The 19,161-nt window shown below is 41.9% G+C and overlaps 1 protein-coding gene across 1 annotated transcript in view; it reads right to left on the bottom strand.

Annotated features, from left to right (window-relative positions):
• Nucleotides 1-14,827, bottom strand: part of LOC106604958 (AF4/FMR2 family member 2) — a 179,281-nt gene extending 164,454 nt beyond the window's left edge. Inside the window, exon 1 of the mRNA XM_014200135.3 lies at nt 14,584-14,827. Within this exon, the coding sequence (XP_014055610.3) occupies nt 14,584-14,636 (53 nt within the window). The 5' untranslated portion in view covers nt 14,637-14,827. The remainder of the gene's footprint in view (nt 1-14,583) is intronic.
• Nucleotides 14,828-19,161: the final 4,334 nt, after the last annotated feature.

Consider the following 19,161-nt stretch of genomic DNA (forward strand, 5'->3'; position numbering starts at 1 on the left):
TCCACAAACCCCCACAGCAGAAGGTGTATCATTTTTGCAGGCCATTTAGCACTAACAACAAGCCCCTCTTATATATGTCGCCACGACAAATGGAGCAGAGACGAGGGAAAAAAAGGAACCAACACCTTGCACCTCTTAACACCAGTCTGGTTGAGCCATGTTAGCTTCTCCCTATTAGACACATCACTGCCCACTACAGTCAACAACATCTCTCAAACAAATTAGACACCACCCACATCCAGGCCAGGCAAACACATTACACACACCAACCACTCATGCATGACATGCTCTGACACCATCAGATAAGAGGGGCAGTGATCTGGGTGCGTGGAAAGCTCCTCCACCTCCCAGAAAGATCACGGAAGCCGCGGTGGTCAGACATGGTGGTGCGTTGTGGGTTTTTCCGCTCGATGGATTGCGCCCGCTGTCTCCCTCAAGTCCCCTCTCAACTGGGGTCAGTGGCTCCATTCAAGCGTCTGACCTTCCAATCGCTGTCTGTCAGAGACCACTGGATCCATCTCCCTGTTCCCCATTCAATACTAATTACATTTCTATACACTGCATATGTCTACATTCATCCTGTACAAATACCCAGAGCGTACATGCATAGTTGGAGTCCATTGATTTTCCAATAAAATCAACATTATCAAAATAATAAAATTGCCTTTTAGTCTCCTCTGCCATTTCTGGCCGGCACAGCGGCGACCGATAGCTTGATGCCAAGCGGTTGGAGAAGCAGTGCATAATTTAGCAAAGCGGCACCTTTGGTCGATTTGCCTCTGTGTGTACATCGTTGTTATTCTCCTCTGTAAGTCTGTAAGCATGAAGATACTGAGGTAATACAGATACTTTACAAAAGACTGTTGTTGCCTCTAAACCAGACGAGCTTCAAACCCTAGATTGCGGTCCTTTATTGAGGAACAGAAAAGGTATTGAAATGTTGCAACTAGAGCTACAGTATGTGGCTTGGTCTGCTAAATGGCCTTCCTCAGGGATAGGGCAGACACAGAAAAAGTATTGACATTTTTGAAAAGGAACTATGTGACTGGCTCTCTTGTTGAAGAAAGTAAGCAATCTTTTAATTTGGCTCAGAACTTGGAGGTGACTGAGAACTCAAGGTAGCATGTGAAATTCATAGGAACACATGACATTTGGTGTCAAATGAAAGCTAAGAATCCATTTTTTTTATTAAGGCATATATATATTTTCCCACCATATTGCATCCTAAAATTAGGAAAAAGCAAAGGCTTTAGTTTCTGGTCAAACAGATGGAAAAGTGATCTTAGAAAACGTCGACCAGAAAAAGTCTTAAAAGCTATTAGAAATACATTAAAACAAAACAATAATGTTGAAGACCATTGCCAAATAATATCAACATGTTTATTTAATTTTGCAGAATTATTGCCTAGTGTCTTGTCATTCTGTCCCACTACATATCTTTAAGATATTTTCTAATTTCTCTCCCTCCCTCCTTTACTGTAACCAGCGTACTCAACCACTGAGCACCAAAACGTCCGTGGACGTGAAATTTGGTCAGTCTAAATATAAACCAATCATATACGTCTATGTTTCACAAGTTTGGACAGCACATTACAGTACAGTACAGTAAAAAAAAGTTGAGTATACTGTAGGTCAGTACAGTACTTCTTCTGTACAGTAGAGCACACTACAGTATAATGCACTGTATTGTACTGAACTGAATTGAACTGTACTCTACTGTACTGAACTCTACTCTAAAATGTTCAGTAGAAATTTTTGAAAGTAGTCCTTGTGCATAGAGTTGTATGGTTTTGTTTGACATACATTTTAAGGTGAAAAATCACAGTCTCAGCATCATTCTGTTAAAATGGAATTGCACATACTCTTGAATGCTATACAGCCAAAAATGCAATCTTTTGATAAAGTAATGAATCCATTCATAAATTGTTCATAGTTAAACTGCCTCCCAAACTGGTCTCTCTTACATGTTACGGCAACAATGTGGGGCTGGAGGGGAGGCCAGTAGAGGGGTGGCAGATAGAGGTGAGCTATGTTAGACATAAGTGTGTGTTGATGTATTGTATGGAGGGAGGGGTGTGTGCATGCGTGTGTGTTAATACTAGCAAGGGAGCCAGTGCTAGCCCCCCTGGCAGCCAGAGGTGCAGCGGTGTGAGACTGCAGGCTGCCATGGCCGTGCACACGCCTGCCAGCCCCCTGTTATCTGCAGCCACAGAGCCACCAGAGCCACCAGGATGCGACCTGGAACTACGCCACAGAGGGGACTGGGAAGAGACTCGCTCCCAGAAATCTGGATGAGGGGGAGCTGTGACACACACCGGCCCAAAACACACAGACCTAACCAATCATATCATATCACTTTACTAAGCTTCTAAACACAGTTTCCACCAAACAGCACACACATACTGCCAATGGCATAGATAGTAAGTGACATCATGGAATAAGGAGAATTATAATGATGGGAATATGATAATAATGTTTATCCCAAAATATCATTAAATAATCTGTTTTGCTAAATGTATGATTTAAAAAATAATCTCTCTTGTTGTAACCAATTAAGATGCTGGTGATTAGCTACAGCTCAGCCAGCCAATGAATACCTAATGACTTGAGACAAGTCTAATGTTTCTGCTATCACAGCCTGGGATCAGTAACAATATGGAATTGATGTGTTCAACTACACTAACCGCCATCCTACTGAAGTTAATTCAATATAAGAAATCACACTTGACCAGGGCAACCAGAGAGTCATAATCCATAAACGATGCCGTTATTGCCAAAACCACTCTGCTGCAGCCCCAGTTAACTGGTTGTCTGTCTGTTTTTTAGGAGCGGCAGCAGAGAGGCAGTAGCCATTCTTTTGTTCTAATTGATTTCCCGGTTACTGGATTCTTAGTCAGGATCAGCAGAAGCCGGCTGTGTCTAATATGACCGTAATGAAACTGAACAATGTTAATTGGGAGCACAAACTTGCTCTCGGCCAATCAATGAACACAGAGAGGCTAGGTCATTGTCCCAACACACTCGCTGCTTCCTGTGTGCCATGGACACTTCCTGTAAAGATTTCTCATGCTGCCAGACCATAAATGCCTTACTCCTCTGCTTTTCATTGACCCAGTCAATGCTTTTCTCTGTTTCTATTTTCTCTGCATTCGTGAAAGTGGTTTCTCTGTATCAAGCCAACTGAGGACAAACTTGTTGTCAAACAAAGTGTGCTATCGCTAATGTTAGTGTACGTTTGAAGCATGTTGACTTGATCTATTCTAGCCAGCTCATTCAGCGAAAGGAGAATTTATACACTATATATACAACAGTATGTGAACACTCCTTCAAATTAGTGGATTCGGATATTTCAGCGACACCCATTGGTGACAGGTGTATAAAATCGAGCACACACCCATGCAATCTCCATAGACAAACATTGGGAGAAGAATGGCCTTACTGAAGACTTTCAATGTACCACCGTCATAGGATCCCACCTTTCCAACAAGTCAGTTCGTCAAATTTCTGCCCTGCTAGAACTGCCCCGGTCAACTGTAAGTGCTGTTATTGTGAAGTGGAAACGTCTAGGAGCAACAACGGCTCAGCCGCGAAGTGGTAGGCCACACAAGCTCACAGAACGGGACCGCTGAGTGCTGAAGTGCGTAGCAAGTAAAAATCGTCTGTCCTCAGTTGCAACACTCACTATCAAGTTCCAAACTGCCTCTGGAAGCAACGTCAGCGCAAGAACTGTTCGTTGGGAGCTTTATGTAATGTTTTTCCATGGCCGAGCAGTCGCACACAAGCCTAAGATCACCATGCGCAATGCCAAGCGTCGGCTGGAGTGGTATAAATTGGACTCTGGAGCAGTGGAAATGCGTTCTCTGGAGTGATGAATCACGCTTCACCATCTGGCAGTCCGACGGACAAATCTGGGTTTGGCGGATGCCAGGAGAACGGTGTGGAAAAACCTGACTGGCCTGCACAGAGCCCTGACCTCAACCCCATCAAACACCTTTGGGATTAATTGGAACACCGACTGCGAGACAGGCCTAATTGCCCAACATCAATGCCCGACCTCACTAATGCTGTTGTGGCTGAACAGTAGCAAGTCCCTGCAGCAATGTTACAATGGAAAGTGGAAAGTCTTCCCAGAAGAGTGGAGGCTGTTATAGTAGCAAAGGGGGGACCAACTCCATATTAATGCCCATGATTTTGGAATGAGATGTTCGACGACCAGGTGTCCACATACTTTTGGTAATGTAATGTATGTGGTCATATGGCGTTTGTCCCGCTTCCGTCGGGACTTCCTAGCGTTATGTGGGGCCACCATTGTCTCCTAGCGGCATTTTGATAGTGAGCATCCAAACAGCTGTGGGAAGCAGCAGCAGACATAAGACATCACAACTGCTTCACCCACAAAGCCTCCCAGAAACCATTCCCCTGTCAACTCCCCAGACGTCCACTGGAGAGAAGCTTTTCCTCTTTAATTAAAATCGTTTGTAATTAGTCACAGTCCGTCAGCAAACAAGAGCGACAGAGAGCTGCAGGCATTCCAGGGTGTGTATAATCTGGGAGCCAAAGCCTACACAATACCAGGAACAGCCAGAAGAACACATCCCACTCTCCATCCCCAGCAAGAAAAAAAGAGAGTTTAGAAAACTTCAAATCAATTCAAGGTTAGCAGTGGGATCTTCTTGCTTTTGTGTCAGGAAAACAGACTTCTGTCTCTTTAGGCACATGACAAACGGGATTTGGAGGTAATAAGATTCATGAATTGTATAGGCCATTTGCTTTTTTTTAAGGTCTCTCTCAGAGAGAAAGAGAAAGAGAGACAGAGTGCATTCTGGAGCCAGTGTGTGAGGATGGTAATTCTAAGATACAATATTATGAACACCGCCAGTCTTTTTTGTACCTAACTGCTTTTGATAGCAAATGAATTAATGAAGCTTTAAATGACAACAGGAGTGGATCAGTGTGACAGTGACAGAGAGACAGCGTAAGAAAAAGAGAGAGGGAGGTAGCACATATGAGGAGAAGAGAGGGAAGAAAAGGGAGGGAGAGAAAGAGAGAGAAATAAAGGTAAAAAGAGAAAGGGAAGGAGAGGGGGGGAGAGTTGAGTATGGAGAGACGGTGGCATATTATGGCTTAATGGCTGCAGAATAATGGTAATTTCACTATTCTCTCCAGTGGCTCGGACTGTGCTAATGGCTTCATTAACACTCACACACTCTGGCAGGCAATAGAGGACAATGTCACATCCATCTTTGTCACATCACAATAAAGCTGGTTAAATACAACTCTGCTGTGTGTCCTGCTCGAGAGGAAGACAGAAATTAGAGCAGAGATGAATAGCAAAATATCAATGAAGGTGTGGCCACAAACACGCACTACACACTTCCTCTGGTCTTGTCGACTAGCAGGCCACTCATCAAAAATGTGTCAAATTGATTTCTAACAGGTATGTTGTTCACACTTAGAGTAATACGTCAATGCCATGAGATCTGTGAAAAGGCATGCTGGGAAAACAGAAACATGCCATAAATCACCAACGCCAGGCCCCCGTGAAGTGGCCATCACTCCTCAATTGATGACGTTTTCCTCCCAGCATTTGCTTGTTGACTTCCCTCCCAGCCCAGCTACTGCTTCCTGGGTCTCAGTCTTCACAGCCACACAGGCCTTTTAGGTAGAAATCCCTGCGGCACTTTTTCACTAAAAGGTTTGATTTTTCACACAGGGAGAAGGCGGCGAGGAATCCCACTAGGTTCAGATAATGCGAAGAGCTTCAGGGAATTCTACAAGAGCTTCAAGTAAAAGACAAATAATAAAGAAGTACTAATGTGATGCTAATGTCTGCCTCTTTACTGTGAAAACATTGCTGTGAGCCAGAGGAACAGAATTACAGCGGCGGGGCTGAAATAAAAAAGCTAATATATTTATGCTAAGGTGTTAAGTTGTCAACCTTGACACCAGCCTTACGTTCAGACATATTGCACAGAGAAAGGCACAGCTGGCTTACTGTTACTAACAGTTAGACAACAGCGTAAATTAGACCAGCCACTGCTATAGGCCCCCACAGTATCAAAAGTTCATCTGTCTCCTTCACTAAGGCATGGCTGAAACATTAGCCTTGATGATAATGTTAGTGGTCTGGGAGGTCCACACACACTTCACGCACACTTCACATGCTAGCCCGTCATCCTGTGTCAACTTGGATGCATCTGTAACGCTTGAGGGAACAAAAGAGAAGAAGAAAATGCAATCGGAAGCTCAGAAGATTAGGCTATGTGTCGTAAAAGACCAACATCACCTGCCTAGAGCGTTGCATGTCAATGAAGGCTTTGGCTTATATTCTTCCGTGTTTATTTCGTATTTCGGTTCATGACAACAATGGATGTGTCACAAACACTTCCATTATAAAGAGGCTAGGCTGTGATTCATTGCTGTTTATTTATGCATGAATATGTATTACAAAACCATGGCAGCCTGTGACATTTCTCTACCTTGGAGTGAATGTGTGGCAGCGACGGCTGCTAACTATGCCGACACAAAGGAACACAGCGTTTGAAGTTTGAGAGAAATAACAGACGATTCTATGAATATCTCACGTATTGCACACGCTATTCCAGGTCTGACAGCTCTGAAGCACAGGGATCTATAATGGCAAAAGCAATAGCTCTATATTGCTGAATTTATCACAGTGATTCAATTTAAGGGCAATTGGAAATACTTTATCAAAGGGGAGCTATGTGAAAACTCCACAGTATAGTGTTATTCTCCTCCAGCAACTAACCTTGTAGAATCACCTAAGTCTTCCCAGCATGAGATGTGTTTTCTTTGGGGTTTTTAGTGTGGCGAGGGGTGTTACTAAACTAAACAAACTGCCTGACTTAATTTGGGTTTTACCCAGATCCCCATTCTCTCCACTGTGATATTAGGAAAATAACTCCCAAAAGAGCATAAAAGCTGCAATGACATTATCCAGAGAAAAGTGTTTCATCTGGCAATGAGCTAATAACAGAGGACTAATATGAATGACAAAAGTATTAGAAGTCTACTTTGATAGCTTATGTTTAACGGCATAGTAATATCCATAAAATCTATTGTCCCAAATTGTGTGGAAAAAACATTATATTTAATTCCCAAGATAATCCATTGAGTAGGCATTTCAAATGTTTTGAAGCAGAATACATTGTGTTAATCTCGTAACAGGCAAATTACTTATTATTACAATTTCAAATACCAATTGAGTGCAATAAGTTATTTCATATTTTACATAATGACAAAAGTAGAAATGCATTGTGTTATGTATTATGCCCCATGGTTTGTATACTCTACCATTGCATTTGTTTTAAGTGAGTCTCAGTCTCAAACCTCAACCTACTCAGAGTGGCTCCCATCAAAATGTCCCAATCACCAGGTTACTGTATATCTCCTCTACAGATAACAGCAGCCTGTTTCTCCCCGTGATATTCCTTTTGTTGCTCACTACACTTAACAACACAGGGACTTTAAAAGAGCAGATAGCTCTCTATTCAAGTCATTTTGGATGTTATTCTTCCCTTATCTATTTTTTTGTGGTAAGGCAGATGTGCATTGTGGAGTGATCTTTATCAGACAGTAAAAGCCACTGGGACTGTCATTTCCCTGGTCTGCACTGCACTGGGTTGCTCTGAAAGATGACAGTAATGTCACACAGCAGCCTCTTCTGTCACACACACTAGCCTAGTGACAGCAAATAGGTACATCTGCTTTTCTTCTCACTGCTTTTATGTGTGTGCTGAGTGCAATGTACTCTGGCATAATACAACAACAATGCATAGGGGCAGAGGCGTCATAAGAACACGTGCCCCCTAAGATTTGTCCTGTAAAAAATAGAAATAATGTTTAGCTAGCCCAGATAGGTTCCCAATCTCCCATCCTAATAACTAGCTGCCAAGAAGCCCTTTCAGGCTATCAATCAAGTTAGAGTAGCTAGCTGTTCTAACTATCTTACCTGGCATACCTGCTGGCAAGGTTGGTAGAGTTTAGAAAAGCAAGCAATAACTAAATGTACTGAATAAGACTCACATTCCTTTCAATCTTTTACCCAGATTTCAGCAGAGATGCAAAAAAGCATATTCAGTCAGGAGGATACAGACAGCTCAAGAGGCACAGTATGCTTCGATATGCATAAAAATACGTAGAATTAAGCATAATAATTTTGGGTCTAGATTGCAGGAAAAAAAGCTGTTTCCAGTGTTTGAAAAATTACAAATTTTCCGCCACCGGACAACACCCCAGTCATCCTCACATACTTTTTGCCCCATCAGATTTTTGGGGTGCATGGGGAATATTGAAAATACTGTGTATCACACAATTATATTACAACTATGAATAAACCGTACCTGAACAGAGAATGAATAGCATTGGTACTGAATAGTAGCACTGACAAAAGGGAACACAAATTATACACCTTGGTAAAATGGTACACATAATTATAATTAAGACAGTCTGAGCACTAGGTAAATAAATTATGATTTGAGGGGCCTGGGTAAAAGTGGAAAGCCTGGTGATGTGTCTCCTGCTGCCAAGGTGTTCGGTGTGCAGAGCTTTAGCAGTTCTCACTGCTCCTCTGTCTGTCTCCCCAAACAAACAAGGTGTGATTCATTCACAGGCAGCCAGACACCAGGCTTCCTTTGTGCTCTCTGCCGGAGTGGAGAGGAGGGCCTGTAAATATATTCCACTAGCTACCTCTCCCTTTTTCTACAGTGATGAGGAGGATGGGGGGAGGAAGTTACTTGCATTCAGTATGTGTGAATACTCTACGATCATAAACTGTACTAGCTCATTCATAATTAAATGTAGATTAATAATATTATATTGTACTGTATTGTGTTGCACCCTATAAAAGCAAAGCAGCTGTGTGATGATAAAGCCTAGAGGGAGTTGACATACAGTATTAGTAAACCTGTGTTCTATACAGCTCATTACATTGTACAATGTTGGTCGGTCACTTATCCCGCATGTCAATTGCGAGCCTATTCAGAACGGCTTCACAAAGCAAACAGTGAAATAATGTCACAACAAGCTCAGTTCTCTGGCAGAAGAGACAAATACCTTTGCTTATTCCAAATGTCCATGTTCTCTTAAAAGAATTTGCAATTTCCTTTGGCTTACACTGGACCAATCATGAAAGGTCATCCTAAAACAAACTGATTTACCATGAGAGAAAAAAAGATCTCGACCGTTCCTCGCCTGGCTCCACTGAATCATCTTATTTGTCATACACTGCTTTCAATGGAGGCACTGACCTTTGAAGTTGGAAAGTAAATTGCTCAGTGGCAGTAAGGCATGCTATTAACTCGGAGGTACTCAAGCTATAACCCGACCAATCAGGTGACGATACAACGCGGCAGCCTTGACGAGGACCCGTGCTCAAATTTATTTGCTTGTAGATTTCAATTATTTTCACCAGGCAAATATTTTTAGCTTGTTTAATTCAATTATCGTTTGAATGGTTATCTCAGAAGTGGGTTTATTCCACCAAGTTAATACAACCTTGGCGGCTGATGAGAGAAAATGTCAGAGCTGTTAGTTTCATTACTGCTTTGCTCTAATGAACCTGTTTAACTTCTCTAACACTTACTGTTCTGAGAACTGTTCAAATGTTCTCTGTTTTGGTGGTAGAGGCTTAATAACAACAGAAGGGTAAACTAAATATGTGAAAGTCCACGGGGACATCAAAAGCCGATGCAAACAGAGAGAATACAGGACATAATATAGCAGCATTTCTCCCCAAAGAACAGCTAGTGCATAGAAGGCACTCAAATTTTCACTCAAGTCCTATCAGCTGGAATTCAATAAAACTCAATTCCCAGAGTTGGTAGAGCTTTCCCCTAAGCAGGGCTTGATGTAATAAGCTACATAGTCCTTATCCAAGAAGAACACAGTTAATAGAAAGTAACATGATGATGAACTAAGTATTACAACATTGTAACAGATTAGAAGGAGGGTAGATTCTCTACAAGTGTACCGAATATTTAAAAACCAGTCTGTCCATTCAAGCGTGTATAAAGCCTTGACTCTTCTTCCCCCTTCACATGGTCTCCTCCACATCCACATTCACACCAGTCTTTCCTCTCTGCTCACATGGTGGTGTGAGAACAGTGTCAAGCCTGCTTGGCCAAGCCTGTTTAATTTCCATTTACCTCAATTTTGTCATCACTACAGTCCTTATTAATTAGTGCACTAATTAGTGCAGAGTTATGAACTGTAGCGGGTGCTAGGAGGAGTGCCTGCCAGGAATCCAGGATCTTAGATGGATCGGGATAGCTGGTAGTGAAGGACTGGAAGTCGGGGTCTTATTTGCCTGAGCCTAGTCTTAGGGAATGCCCTCTCCTCCCCTCCAACAATGTACTGAGGAACTAGTGGAGGACAGAGTAAGGCCTGATAGACTGTGACAGACAGCTGTGATGACAAAGGTAGGCACATGCTTTCTGATTGTACGATGCAGGGGTGCACGTAGTAGGGAGGAAGTGGGGGGGGGGGGGGTTCTGATCCTATAGTTCTGTAGTAGGTGCCATAAGGGTACTCTCATCCGCAACATCACAATAGACAGGCTACTAGACAGTCAAGGAGAATTATTTGTATACAATTCCTCCTCTACTGTTTTGTACTTACAGTATCTTCAATAATTTTCTCTCTCCATCACAGAAATATACACTTTCCAACACCACCACAGGCTATTTACACCCAGCCAAGGACAAAAGAGAAATCCTTTGATTGAGACACATATCAAATACTGCCCCCCTCCCCGGCCTCTCCCCTCTGCCAGCTTCAGTCCAGCTCTTGGCCGAGGCCAGGTGGATATTAGTGAGGTGAGGTCTCCCAGGTCTGACAGGAAGAGCTGCTCCAGATGAACTTGTTAATTGCACACTGGACCAGAGGGCAGAAGGGCCATGATACCCTCACCTTTAGTCTTCACAGTGCATGATCACTGAGAGGCTCTGCTTTATCATTCCACAGCACTCGCTGCTCATTGGCAGATGGCAGAGTGAGTCCTCGAGGCAGCGGACTTGTCAGGCAGAGCCAGGATGCCAACCACTGCGAGCCTGGGCAGAGAGATGCCACCAGGCCGCCTGGCATGGCCGTCTCTTCACGCCGGGCACAAATGAGATTGGCATTGAGAGAGGCTCCTCGGGTGCACTTTATAATATGTGGCCCCCCAGCTGTGGTCTGCGCACCAGGGCGGAATGTGGTGGGTCTGCTGCAGACCTTGAGAAAACAAAATCCCTGTGACTAAACTGCAGAAAAGGGACTGCAAGGCAGAGCTTACAAAAATGTGGAGAAATTCTGAAAACAGATTTTGACCAAACTGAAAAAATATGTAGAACTAAAAATATGTAGAACTGAGACCGGGTTATATACATCCACAGAAAGCCCAGTGTTTCATACAACAACCACTGCACTATGGGCACTATCTTATATTACAGCAATAAGACACCCATTATGTCCACACATAATAGTCATCATACTGTACACCTCACATCCACTTCTAATGTATGTATTTGCTCAAAGGTCTGAATTACACTACAGTGAGCTGTATTTTTATCTAATAATTATGATGGCCCGTTGAACCATCTTAATAAGTCTTTATACTATTTCATTCAGAAGCGTTTTCTTTATCCATTGATATTGCCGCCATAGCAGCATAGCTTAATCCCCCAGACACGTTGGTTCAGAATTACAGAGCTCTTGGGCCCCTTTGGTGAGAATATCAGTAGAAGTAGATTTAAGATTTTATTTTTCCTTCCATCCTGGTTCACCAGGCAGGGACCTTGCCACTATCACTTTACATATCCAATACCCACATAGCCTCAAAGAAACTCTCTTTTTCTATTTTCACCGTCCGGCAACGGTGCGAGGCTTTACACATTTCCAGCCAAATAAAAATGAATTATTTGGACAGCAATCCCTGCTGAGAAGTACAAGTAAAAGGGAAAATGACTATTTCACGAGAAACACTGGAGTCATAGGGTAATCCCTGGGGATCAGTCAAGTCATAATGTAGCTAGAAAATTAAAAGAGAGAGTGACATATTTAAAGGGCTGAGTTAAACCCATTCCAAGGTGTGGATGTCCATAAAACAGGCTTTAGCACACATTATTTGTAGGTGTTACTTTAATGACTTCTAATTTTTCCTCACAATCCCAACAGAGTGAAGCATCACCGTGTACAGTACAGTAGTCCAGGCATATATACCCACACACAGGCCTCAATTCCCCGTCTATCTGCTAATTCCCCTTGAGTGACGAGACACCATTATGGAAAGAAGGGGAGAACCATGACCTTCATCAAATGAGGTTTAACTGCTATTACTGGTGCTGAGGCCATAATATATGACTGGCTGATTGGAGCGAAGCACAACTACACCACCGGCCCTGGCCCTCCACATATCCCCAGCACCCAGCCTCATCTGTTCTCACTGCTGCTAGTGTGGTGTAGTGTTGTGTGGTGGCACTCTCAGTCCGTCACTCCCTCTGTACACCCTGCTCTCTCTCTCGCCCGCTCTCTCTCTCTGGAGCTCATTTCCCACCTCACTGACTCCTTCTCACCGTGGAACTGACTGAATTTGACTTGATTATACCCAACACTTGCTCTACCTAAACCAGTATGAGAGTAATCAAATTAAAATCAATATCCATGTTGGGATATTGCCCTTGGCTTAAGAGGTGGACATAATTTCACATCACTATCACACGTTCTAGTTGTGAAGCGAAAAGAAAAACCTATTTAAGAAGCCAAAGCAGTATAGTAATGGCAGGCATCAATCAATGGAAATCATCTACACTATGTGAGAGATTATACTTGATGATATGTGCAAAGAAGACATGTACAGCCCTTTTCTATTTCTTATTTGCTGTAATAAAAATATATGTAAACAAACATATCTCATTCATGCCTGTCCTTCAAGCTGAATTATGTAATACCAAGGTAGCCTCCATCAAATTATTTAACTCTTGCAGGTAGGCCTGAGGTGTGATCTGGTTATTTAACAGATCATGTTGCTGTGGTCACATTGAACACACCCAACATTTACCTCCAGATCCCACCAACCATTATAAACCAACTACAGCAGCATGAAAGTTTCTCAATCACTCATCATTTTGTGAAACAGCCTAGGGGATATGACATTGCAAGAAAGGGTATTTTGATGGAAAGCTGTAATTAGCTATTTGTGTATAGCTAGACATTCCATTCCAGTCTATCACTCTCAGAGATAGAGGGGAAATGAAGAGACATGATCTGAATTGAATGAATCTAAATGGAAACAACTAAACCAAAGAGGTGTCTCAAAAATCAACTAATGTAAGTATTGCAGCATCCAATGAACAAAGCAGCAATGGAAACAAACGTGATTAGCAAGCCCTGATGGTGTGGGAATTCAACAGTCTAAATGCACAGTAGCACTTTATCAGCTATAGTAGGCCAAGTATATTAATCTAAGATGAGAAAATAAAACAATTGATGCTGAATGTATGAATTATTCTGTGGTTTTTAACTATTGTGTGAGGGAGTGGAGAGAGGAAAACTAAGAGGGGATGAATGAATGAATGAATGAATGGAGCAGGAAAACAACAAAAATGTGTGTGGGGGGGGGGGGGGGGTGTAAGAATAAAATCCTGTAGGCTGTTCCCTGCTCTCATGGGTTGAGTTATCATGCTCACAGTTATTTACCTCCTACTGTCTCACCATGTGATGGTGCTACTTCTGACAATGAATAGAACACCCCAATCTTTAGGGAATCAATGGCATCCAAATGAAAGTATACAAACATTATTAGCACACAAATTTGAAATTAAAACATCATATGGTTTGACATAATATTATTGCAATAGGTCAAAAAAATATAATAATGTACATACTAGACAATGTACATACTAGCAGAGGAAACTGAAGTGTAAGAATATGTTCAGGTAATTACTTAATTGATTAATCCTAAACCATCCTAAACCACAATCTATTTGATCCATAAAATCTATTACAAACTTTACAATAGGCCTACACAAATGCCTAAAAATGTGTTTTAGAGTAAAGCATCTGACAAAGAATAGCAGGGATATTTACAAACAATAATAAGACAGACAAGGGCATTTGATTCAGTTGTCATGCAATTTATCCACAGCAGCTACATTGGCGACCTCAATAAAACCCTATGAAACCCATGTTCAGGGTGAAAACTATGCAATTACGAATCAAATGATCCCGATAAATTTGAAGCTAACATACAAACATACAGTAGTATATGGAGCGCAAAACCAGCAAAGGGCGAACTTCCCCCATTCATGAGGTGGCATTAGGTGCATAGATGTGAGTGCGCACCGAACACTTTCTACCACTACTTGTCCTACAACGCACAATATGACAATAGAGGTACTGCGCAGACACTAAGAGGGCTGTAAAAATAATTAATAACAGTCATCTCTCACTTTAATGCGTTCCCGAGAAGGAATGCGAGCATTCCAGGAGCCCAACACCAAAAGCCGGGCGCGTCGATGTTCAGTTCCCAGCATCAAACAAAGACGTTAAACATAACGGAAATAAAAAATATACACTTGTACGTACCACTGTTGCTCCAGTTCCCAGTCCCTAAAGAAGTCAAACTCGAATAGGTCCATGGTTGGTCCCAGTTGTCTGATTCAGGAAGGAACCGGTGCCTGCTCAACGTATGCGTCAGTCTACATACAAAAATTCTATGTGGATCTGCTAACTGTAACTAGATGTACTGTACTGTACCGTGGTCTCGCTGGCGAACTGGCATACAGTACACACACAGCCAGGAAAACGCGACTGCCTCCCCTGCCTGCCTCGCGTCTCCACAGTGAACAGAAGGCGGAGCTTGACAGGCAGAAGCGGCGACACGGAGCCCGGGTCCACCAAATTGAGGTATTCGGTTTATCATTTCCAATTAGCTGAAATTATATTTGCCACACCCATTTTAGTTGTCAAAGTCAGCTGTCAAAAATAACTTCAGATGTAAAAAAATTAATTAAAAAAAGCCAATAGTTTATTATACGGGTTATAATAAAGTTATAACCCCTTTAGAAATGATGATCACATTATGCATTTTCAAGCAGTGGGTGTGATAATTGTGCATTACCATGCATTAGCATTATTCACAATAGTTGTTGACTGAAGATCATTTTACTACTGACTGATCATAGACTAGGGCAAATTCAGAAGTTGTGTTTAGTGTCTATGACCCATATTGACTTTCTAAATGGGTGTTGTTGACAACACTGTGACCCATTGGGCCCTACAGCCTCACACAGAGGTGCTATAAATCATGGAGTTTCCCAGTAAATGGTGATATGTTCGAGACATATGATAGCATTTCATATTGTTATTGAGCCAATTGCTTTCATCAATCTCAGGTGTAATCATAACAATGAAAGAGGTATGATATAAGTTATTTGGCAGTGCTAGCTGCATAGGCCATGTGGGGAACAGACAGGGGGCATGGCAGTAAGGCAGTGGAGGAAACAGTTCTGTAAATTGATGTATACTGTAGTGAGGAAGCCATGATGGAAACATTAGAAACATCAGCACTATGTGTGTCTAGAAAGACAGTGTCCTTCCATTAACAGCATACAGAACTGGGCGACTGGGTCCTGTAATATGGAGCGGGCGTGTATGCAACATCAAAACAGACACGTCTAGCCTACATCTAGCCTATGTCTAGCCTACTGTATCGTAATTTGCCTAGCTACCATGCCATGTCAAAGGTTGGTAATGCAATGCATTATTACAATACATCTCTCCTCCTCACATATAGAGCCTGGGAGTCTGTTCTGATTTATGGCATATAGCTCCAAGTTGATATTAATCTCACTGCCAGAATAGTCAGCAGCCTGGTCTCATAGACTAGATGTAACATAGTAAAAGTAAATCCGGGACACTCAAATTAGTATGATATGTTACATTTGGTATGGTTACATAAGACTTGGGGTGGATGGGTGTATAATGCAAATGTCTAGGAACCCAAAGGCTGTGAGTTCAAATCTCATCATGGACAATTTTAGCATTTTATCTTATCAATTACTTACTACTTTTAAACTACTTTGCAACTACTTAGCATGTTAACTAACCCTAACCTTAATCCTTTTAGCTAACCCTTCCCCTAACCTTAACCCTTCCCCTAACCCCAACCTTAAACCTTTAACCTCATTCCTAAACTTAACCCTAAACTAACCCCTAACCCTAACCCCAACTACTTAGCATGTTAACTAACCCTAACCTTAAACCTTTTAGCTAACCCTTCCCCTAACCTTAACCCTTCCCCTAACCCTAACCTTAACCCTTTTAGCTAACCCTTCCCCTAACCTTAACCCTTCCCCTAACCCCAACCTTAAACCTTTAACCTAACTCCTAAACTTAACCCTAAACTAACCCCTAACCCTAACCCCTACCTAGCTAACATTAGCCAGATAGCTAACATTTTCCACCTAGCCACCTAGCTCGAATTTGTAACATATTATACATTTCACAAATTTGTAACATATATTATGAATTGTAATTCATAACATATCACATAAAATGGGTGATGGACATCCACAAATGAATACAAACCATACGAACTGTAACATATCATACTAAATGGAGTATTCCACATTTAATTACAGAATAATATAAAATGCTCTGAGACCAGGTTGCAGCAGTAAAGGGACCTATGTCTTGGCCAAACACACTCTGGGAGTCATCTGTAACCCATATGGCCCAAATTGAAACAAGTAGTGTCTGCTTTATTGCCTGTTCTGTATGGACAGCGGTAAAGCGGAGGAGAGCAGAGGAGAGGAGGAGAGATGGAGGGCATAATAGTGTTGGTTCTTATGCCAGGGTGCTCAGGTGCACAGCACACCATGCCACACATGGGGAATGTTGCCTTTCAGAGAAGCAGACATCTCCTTTATCATGACTTAATGCTTATTTAACTACACAGCCAATTCACCATAGTACTCGGTTATACCCCCACAAAATATCTACCAACTTATGGAAGGAAATGCTAAATAATACAAAATAAACTAAACAGCATAGGGAAACATGATATGCACTAATAATCTGTATCTGTGCTTTGTTCGTCATGCATTTCTAGGGGTGTCTTTGGTATTTTGTGATGGCAGTAGACGAAGCCATGGTGGGAAAGGGCCTGTGAGAGTCTATGTCTCTCTGGTTGGGTCTTTGTTTGGGGAAGTCTGGGGTAGATGCCAGCACTGCTCTGCGTCATGCTCTGGGTGCCTCCCAGTGCTTCCCAGGCCCCCACACTGCATTTGCGTTGTTGACCCATAAACTGGCTGCAGGGAAACACAGGGCTACACAGACAGATGGGAGAAAGGGAGAACACCATTACCAAATCCTTATCTGAACCTCCATGGTGGGAATGCTTTTCTTTCTTACACAACCTTTCTTACACAATTTTGATTTGTTTAAAACTTTTTTGGTTACTACATGTTTCAATGTGTGTTATTTCATAGTTTTGATGTCTTCACTATTATTCTACAATGTAGAAAGTAGTAAAAATAAAGAAAAACCATTGAATGAGTAGGTGTTCCCAAACTTTTGACCGGTACTGTATATTCTAGCTACATTGTGTATGCACCACTAATTAACATACACATTGCAGTTTGTACATTTTAAAGTGCATACACTGCAATAGAATATATTGTGCATACACAATGTGTACTGTGCAAACACATTGTGAGACAACACCACTAATTAACATACACATTGCAGTTTGTACATTTTAAAGTGCATACACTGCAATAGAATATATTGTCCATACACAATGTGTACGGTGCATACACATTGTGCATACACAATGTAGCTAGAATATACAGTACCAGTCAAAAGTTTGGGAACACCTACTCATTCAAGAGTTTTTCTTTATATTTACTACTTTCTACATTGTAGAATAATAGGGAAGACATCAAAACTATGAAATAACACACATCGAAAAATGTAGTAACCAAAAAAGTTTTAAACAAATCAAAATATATTTTACATTTGAGATTTTTCAAAGTAGCCACCCTTAGCCTTGATGACAGCTTTGCACACTTTTGGCGTTCTCTCAACCAGCTTCATGAGGTAGTCACCTGGAAGCATTTCAGTTAACAGGTGTACCTTGTTAAAAGTGAATTTGTGGAATTTCTTTCCTTCTTAATGCATTTGAGCCAATCAACTGTGTTGTGACAGTCCATATTATGGCAAGAAAAGCTCAAAAAAGCTAAGAGATATGACAGTCCATCATTATTTTAAGACATGAAGGTCAGTAAATACGGAAAAGACCCAGAGTTACCTCTGCTGCAGAGGATAAGCTCATTAAGTTAACTGCACCTCAGATTGCAGCCCAAATAAATGCTTCACAGGGTTCAAGTAACAGACACATCTCAACATCAACTGTTCAGAGGAGACTGCGTAAATCAGGCCTTCATGGACGAATTGCTGCAAAGAAACCACTACTAAAGAACACCAATGAGAAGAAGAGACTTGCTTGGGCCAAGAAACACGAGCAATGGACAATTGAGGACATCTGTCCTTTGGTCTGGTGAGTCCAAATTTGAGATTTTTGGTTCCAACCGCTGTGTCTTTGTGAGAAGCAGAGTAGGTGAACAGATGATCTCTGCATGTGTGGTTCTACCGTGAAGCATGGAGGAGGAGGTGTAATGGTGTGGGGTTGCTTTGCTGGTGACTCTGTCTGTGATTTATTTAGAATTCAAGGCACACGTAACCAGCATGGCTACCTCAGCATTCTGCAGCGATACACCTTCCCCATCTGGTTTGCGCTTAGTGGGACTATCATTTGTTTTTCAACAGGACAATGACCCAAAACACACCTCCAGGCTGTGCAAGGGTTATTTGACCAAGAAGGAGAGTAATGGAGTGCTGCGTCAGATGACCTGGCCTCCACAATCACCTGACCTCAACCCAATTGAGATGGTTTGGGATGAGTTGGACCGCAGAGTGAAGGAAAAGCAGCCAACAAGTGCTAAGCATATGTCGAAACTCCTTCAAGACTGTTTGAAAAGCATTCCAGGTGAAGCTGGTTGAGAGGGTGGTAACTTTGAAGAATATAAAATATTTTTGGATTTGTTTTTTTGGTTACTACATGATTCCAATGTAGAAAATGTATGAAAATAGTAGAAATGT

This window comes from Salmo salar, chromosome 05 (genome assembly GCF_965601325.2).
Source record: "Salmo salar chromosome 05, fSalSal1, whole genome shotgun sequence".
NCBI classification, from domain to species: domain Eukaryota; kingdom Metazoa; phylum Chordata; class Actinopteri; order Salmoniformes; family Salmonidae; genus Salmo; species Salmo salar.